Source organism: Carya illinoinensis, chromosome 1, assembly GCF_018687715.1.
Source record: "Carya illinoinensis cultivar Pawnee chromosome 1, C.illinoinensisPawnee_v1, whole genome shotgun sequence".
Classification (NCBI taxonomy): Eukaryota; Viridiplantae; Streptophyta; class Magnoliopsida; order Fagales; family Juglandaceae; genus Carya; species Carya illinoinensis.
This window is the reverse complement of record NC_056752.1, coordinates 40,384,511-40,391,129: the sequence shown is the minus strand read 5'-3', so window position 1 is coordinate 40,391,129 and position 6,619 is coordinate 40,384,511. Positions and strand designations below refer to the sequence as shown.

At 33.9% G+C, this 6,619-nt stretch overlaps 1 protein-coding gene across 2 annotated transcripts; it reads right to left on the bottom strand.

Moving 5' to 3' along the window:
• Positions 1-348: 348 nt before the first annotated feature.
• Positions 349-5,455, bottom strand: LOC122318864 (mitochondrial thiamine diphosphate carrier 2-like). Of its 2 annotated transcripts, none has more exons than XM_043136569.1 (8): positions 5,294-5,455; positions 4,852-5,005; positions 4,103-4,219; positions 3,309-3,420; positions 2,794-2,921; positions 1,689-1,841; positions 1,247-1,396; positions 349-867 (listed from the first exon to the last, which is right to left on the bottom strand). In XM_043136569.1, exons 2-8 carry the CDS (start codon positions 4,966-4,968, stop codon positions 649-651), a joined length of 996 nt encoding a protein of 331 aa, XP_042992503.1. In that variant the 5' UTR covers positions 4,969-5,005; positions 5,294-5,455; the 3' UTR covers positions 349-648. The 2 variants fall into 2 exon arrangements, with proteins under 2 accessions (XP_042992503.1, XP_042992513.1); XM_043136579.1 differs by having other exon boundaries at positions 4,852-4,998; positions 5,294-5,454.
• Between the last annotated feature and the right edge of the window lie 1,164 nt (positions 5,456-6,619).

Sequence of the window (6,619 nt, the reverse complement as noted above, 5' to 3'; positions counted from 1 at the left end):
TTGTCATCAACCCCCCCATCTCTCTCTAGCTCTCTCCCTAGTTCCAACTTCCCATGTAATTTTCTAATCGCGGAAGAGAAGCATTGAGTAGGATGGGCAAGTGGATCACTGAATCCAAGAATATCTGGACATGCTCTGTTCATTGCAGACAAATGCAACAACATTTTTCTTCTTCTAGTACCACTCACTTTCAATCAGGTTGAATGTCAAAATCAGGTCATGATAGCCCCCAATCGTGTCGATGACTTGATTTCAATGGCGTTGACTCGAAGATTAACCATTGCTATTACCAAACATTCGTCCAACAAACAAACAAGAAGACGGAAAATCATCAAGAGACTTCTGAAGGACAGCCCACCGTAACCAATGATATATTTTTAAAATAAATTTACCATTCAACATCTCAAATACAGCCACCAAAAATTAGGTTTGCCCTAGCCTCAACCACTTTCTGCCGTCTCTTACAAGTATATATTTTCTCTATGGCCTATTGCCATATGACTGACTGCATCTAAATCGAATGAGTATACTTTCCCCATCCTTGACTTCTATGAGGAGTAATAAATATTTCCATACCAAAAATATTGAGACTAAAAACAAAAAAAAAAAAAAAATATGATGAAAAGGGTAACGAAAGTCGGGATACTTTCAAGTCGAAATGGACTCTAACCAGTCTGATGCGTATTCATAAGCTACAAACGTTACAGCACCAGCTGGTGCAGCTTTGACTGTTGATGGGACTATGCCTTTATAAAGACCAGCCCAACCCTCCAACTGTAAGATTTGGCGAACTGCATGCAACATATTTCTATAAGCATGATGCTCAACTCGAGCACCATATCTGGGGTGCCTCGGTAGTCCTTCGATCTGCATTTGGCCCAAACCAAGGAAGACTGTAAACATCCAAGTTGGCAAGGAGGGAAACAAGAAAACCATTTAAGTGTTTTCTTGTCTTTCTAATTTCCAATCCTCTTTGAAATTGCTAGACAGGTATTAATTAAATGTAACTTAACTAAGAACTATGAACAAAAAGCAACAAAAGAAGCAAAAAGGTTAATAAATAAACTTTTGGTTCTGAAGTAACAGTAAAACAAATATCATCCAGGTGATTGCAGGAACAATTTGGTGGTAGGTGCAGTTAATTTATAACATTTAGAAGAACCTAACAGTACTTGCCCAAAATGAGATAAAGAACTAACAGGATCATAATGCTATAACTGAGATTTCAAGAATGCTAGAGATCTACCTGGAATCTTTTCTTGACCACATCAAGTGGATGACAGACAAGTTTCGCACAAGTCCCTGCGGCCAATCCACAGAGGAAAAGCTGAAAGCTTGAAAGTCCATTTTCTGTATCAATTAAGCTTGAATTCGCAGCTCTATACCTGTTCCAGGCCTACATTGGATGAAGTAAAATGTACCAGGTTAAAAACCAACTCGTATGAGTAGAAATCATGATGGCTCTCTAAACTGGCTAGTAATTGAATGCAGGCAATGAAATATTATATTATCTAAACATATGAGATAGATGTTCCTCATTCTCAATGATTACGTTGTCTATGAGATGGAACAAGCAAACACATAAAACCTACGTTTGAGTTAAGAACTTTTTATTGGAAAAGAGGACTAGAATCTTTTTTTTTTGATCGGTAATCAAGAAAAAGAGGACTAGAGGACTAGAATCTTACCATAGACCATCGCTTAAATGTATCATAGGTGCCAAATTGCAGACCAGCATAAGGAATAATCTCAACCAGTGTTGGTGACAATCCAGCATATAACCCTCGGAAGCCACGATTTGCAACTATATCAACAAACGCAGACCTCATGGTTGGATACACCTATATGTCGGCATATATTAACAAGCCAGTATCAAATAAATAAGCTCAATGGGCTTTTCACAAATTAGTATTTTTGCAGAAAACAAGTATTAAAAGGTGGTGACCACTTGAATGAGACATGTGAAGCCATGGGCATTTCCAAGAGCCAAAAAAATTACATTCTTCTTTGTAATGAAAGCTCTATGTGTTTTAAACAGAGACATTTTTCACTTCCATAGACAAGCCCCTTGTATGAGAGAGAGAGAGAGAGAGAGAGAGAGAGAGAGAGAGAGAGAGAGAGAGAGAGAGAGAGAGAGAGAGAGAGAGAGAGAGAGCAGTATAATAAAATTAAAAAAAAAAAAAAAAAACATTCACCTACATTGAGCTGCCAAGCTCTGTGAACAAAAATACCTCAGAAAGGCAAGAGAATCCCAGCCCACATATCCTAACTTCCACATATAATGGAAAACCACTGTGTCTCCATTAAAGGTAGTGACATCTCAACAAATTCATAGATGGTAATCTGTGCATTGGGCACATCCATACAAAGAAGACAGTCATGGATAGTACTCTGCATTTGGCACATCCATACAAAGAAGAGTAAATATAATTATTGTTGATTTAGAGCATCACATTCATTACAAAGAGACATCATATATGATCTCAACCCACAAATAAGTTCAAAGTCAAGACACATAGTGCATTTCTTTTCTAATTCTTTTCTTCCCATAATCAAGCTCTATAGAATCTGTGCACCAGCTTGTTTGTGGTAAAGCCATGGCACAAGATTTGCCAGATAAAAACTTGACTAATATGCATAACTTTGTAACTGCAGGAGTAAATAAAAAAAATCGAATGAAGTAATGTTCTATTAATTGAGTGATTCCTAAGTTCACAGAATGAAATATGCTTAAGGAAATCCAGTTTAAAACACAAAATGAGATCACTTCATGTGTCTACTCAAAATTTATACCTTCGGTTCACCCTGTGAAGCTAATATGGTTCGTACAAGATCAAAGGGATAAGATCCAACAGTGGCTGCACACCCTGCTAAGGCTCCACTGACATAGGACAGATAAGGACTCAATTGGACGTGATCCTCTGCAACAACCAGGCTCTGACTTATAAGAGAATTAGAAATAGCAGAAAGCTAAAGGTTTAATTATCTACTAAGCAGTTAAACCTTTAGCATCCTTAAACTGGATAAGGATTCAATAAATTTTTATGAACGGTACTATAATTACAAACATAGACAAGTACAAAAACTTAAATAAACTAATGGCAACCATGCCAAATAGAAAGTTACAAAAATAAACAATTCAACACTGCATTGTTTAGGGTTAAGATATAGGAGCTCCCATTTAATAAAAATCAACCAAAGAAGAGTATCAAGAAATCAATCAGTCTTGAATTCATAATTCTATGTATAGACTGCCAATGAATAAAACAAAAGATTACAATCTAATTTGAGAAAGTTCTCACAGATACCTGTCTTGGAAGAACCAGCAGCAAATGTTTTAAATTTGTGTAGCACAGTAAATTGTATGGCCGTATAAGGCATAACCATAAGTAAAGCTGGGACATTTCCACGCCAAAAACCCTGTCATGAGTAATTAACTTGCTAAGCTATGGAAAAAGGTTAACTTCATCTAACCCTGGCTTTGAAATAAAAATTCAAAAGAAATTTCCTAAAGCAGTGTTAGTGTGTTAACCCATCCACCCAGTGAAAACAGGAGCAGAATTGTATACACTGCATTATCATCAAACATCTTTTTTGACAAGTGTCTTCAAACATCTACTACGAGACTTTATAAATTGCAGAAAATATTTGATTTACATTTACTACCCAACTATGTGCATATGTATGGCAAGTCTTAACATTGTGAACCAGGTACCCAGAAACAGAAGTGCAGGAAGCTATCAACTCAGGAATAAAAGAAATAATATTTCACTTCACACAGCTCACTTTTTTGCAGAATAGTCTACTTTGATGAAATCTGGAAACCAAGGAATATCAGCACTTTAAGGGAATTAAATCAGAAAAATATGTGCTAACATCTTGTGACAATAAAGTTTCTAACCCATAGTTCAACAAAATCTGCAGCATAAACCTTTCTAAAATTCGTAGATTGGAATTTCCTGTTGACCTAGATCTTAATTGTGAATGGAAAGAGCCTACATAGAACAAAAAACAACATAGAAAATAGGAAACAAATGATTGCCAACACAAACTGACAGAAGAAAACATCTAACATGGATAAAAAGGAAATGAGTCATCATACCGCTAAGCCTTCCTCCCTAAATATATCCTTTGTTGCTTGGAACATTCCAGTGTATTTTGATGTTCCAGACAAATTGCTCCGAACCACTGCCCAAGAAGACGTCGGCTCGATTTGGACCTGTAAACAGATGTCAACAAACATTTACTCTACTAAACAACCAGCCTTTAAGATCTAGATATGCCTCAGCCGACAATCTTGTACACAAACTTGTCGTATGAACATAATGATATACATCACCAGATCAACCATCTCATTTGTATTTTGAGGCACAAATGTTTTTCACATTCCAGCAAGAGAGACTATAGATCCTTCCCCTTCATTGTCCCAGAAAGCCGAACTAACTTTTGCCAACTTGGAAAGAAAATGACAAGTCATACCTAAATGGAGGTCCTAACACATCAAAGAAGTGGAGCTTGCCTTGTGATCAAAATCTTAGCCAATTAAGGTTGAGTAGTTACACAAATTATAACACAATGTACGTGATCCATTATCGTCCAATAATAGTTATAACATAAGGAACACAACAGTCTTTTTTTTTTTTTTTCCCATAATACTAAAAACTAGATTCCCAAAAGGCCCGCAAATTCCGTAGAAATCAAGACAATATGGAAGAGAAATTCAAAATGCAGCAGAATGCAAGGCTCAATTTCCAACATTTTATTCAATAATGCATTGACCGCATAAAATAAAAGAGATATGATTCTAATTTTTTTTATAAGCGATATGAAACTAAAAAATAAAAATATGACCTGAAATCTGATCTTAATTACGTCAAGCGGCGACGTAACCGTCCGTGATATACCACCAGCGATTGCCCCCGCTGTAGCATCTATCGCTGCCCGTTTCAGCTGCCCCGGCTCCTCCATTCCCAAACAATCCCCCTTCTTCAGGTCAGTCTATAACCTAAATATATATTTCATAAGCAGACGCTCAAAAAATACATACATACATACATAGTCCTGACTCTCCCTCCAACCTAGACAATCACGCACACACGCGCATCTCTAGAGAACAGAGGAGAATGATGATTGCGCTAAAGAAGAAAGAAAATTGTGACGAAAAAAAACAAGAGGTAAATTCTCAAGAAGGCAAACAAAAGAGATAGGGTTTTCACGATGTAAAGGCAAAACTACAAAACAGATATAAATTAATACAGAAACCAGATTGAAGAGCAGGAGGGAAGAAACGTACCTGAAAAGAGGGAATGAGGAAAGAGAGAGAAGAGCCGCCATTATAAATATCTTTGGAAAGAGAGGCGGAATAACTAGGATCTTTGTCCCGGAAGAGGAGTGGGGTACGGAGCTAATTTGACTTGCATCTATACAGCGTCTCTCCGACTGGCTGCTTTAATAGAATATTAGGATGCGGATTGTTTCGGGTTAGGACCTTTCCTATCATGTTCTCTCTATCTGTTTTTTTTTTTTTTTTTTAAGAGATCTGTTATGTTCTTTTTTAAGAATATAGTTACTGTAATTTTCGCCTTAAAGTCATCCATCTATTAAAATAAAATAAATTGTTTTAATCAAATGAAAACGTCTTAAATTAAAAATATTTTCTATTTATTTGATTAAAACAATTGATTCGAAAGTTTTAGGCTTACACAGTGAAAGTATTTAATTTTAGAGGAATGCCCGAAACGCCACCAAATAAGGTAAAATATTTTTTTTATTCTTAAATATTAAAAAAATTAAAAATATTACTAAAAAACACTTTATTAATCACTAAATAAAAAAAAAAAGCTTTCTGGACCTAAATTCGGGTCCTAAAACATTTTTATTAAAATTATATCATTTTATCTCATTTTTATAATTTTTAAAATTTTTTATATAAAATATAATAAAGAATTTAATTTTTTAATATTAAAATAATAATATTTTATTCAACTTTAATCTTAATTTACTGTTCAAACAATGTCTTAATTTATTATGACGATTAATGTACAGCCTTTAGAGATATAGCATGATCAATAGGAATATACAGGGATATGAGGCTCAGCATAAGTTATGTCATCTTTGGGAAGACAAGTTTATTTCATCTCAAAAATTTATCATAATTTTCTTTTTAAATATTAATTAAATATAAAATATTTTTAATTCCAAATTTTTAATTTTTTTTAATCTAATCATTATAATTTTCTAAACTCTAGACAAAACACAAAATATAATACAAGTTTTTCAAATTATTTCAAAACAAAAACAGTATTAAAATATCTTAATTCAAACTATTTGATTAGTATTCATAAAATTCATTTCATTTCGTTGCACAAACATTCCCTTAATTTTTTCAAAAAACAAAATTTCCTTAATTAACTCTGTTTGGATAGTAAAAGTATTTTTATCTCATCTCATTATTACAATTTTTACAATTTTTCACATAAAATATAATAAACAATTCAATTTTTTCAAATCTCAAAAGAATAATAATATTAAAAAATAATATTCTAATAATATTTTATTAAAATTTTAACTTTTATTTAAAATCATCTCATCTCATATCACCTCACTGTATATCCAAAAT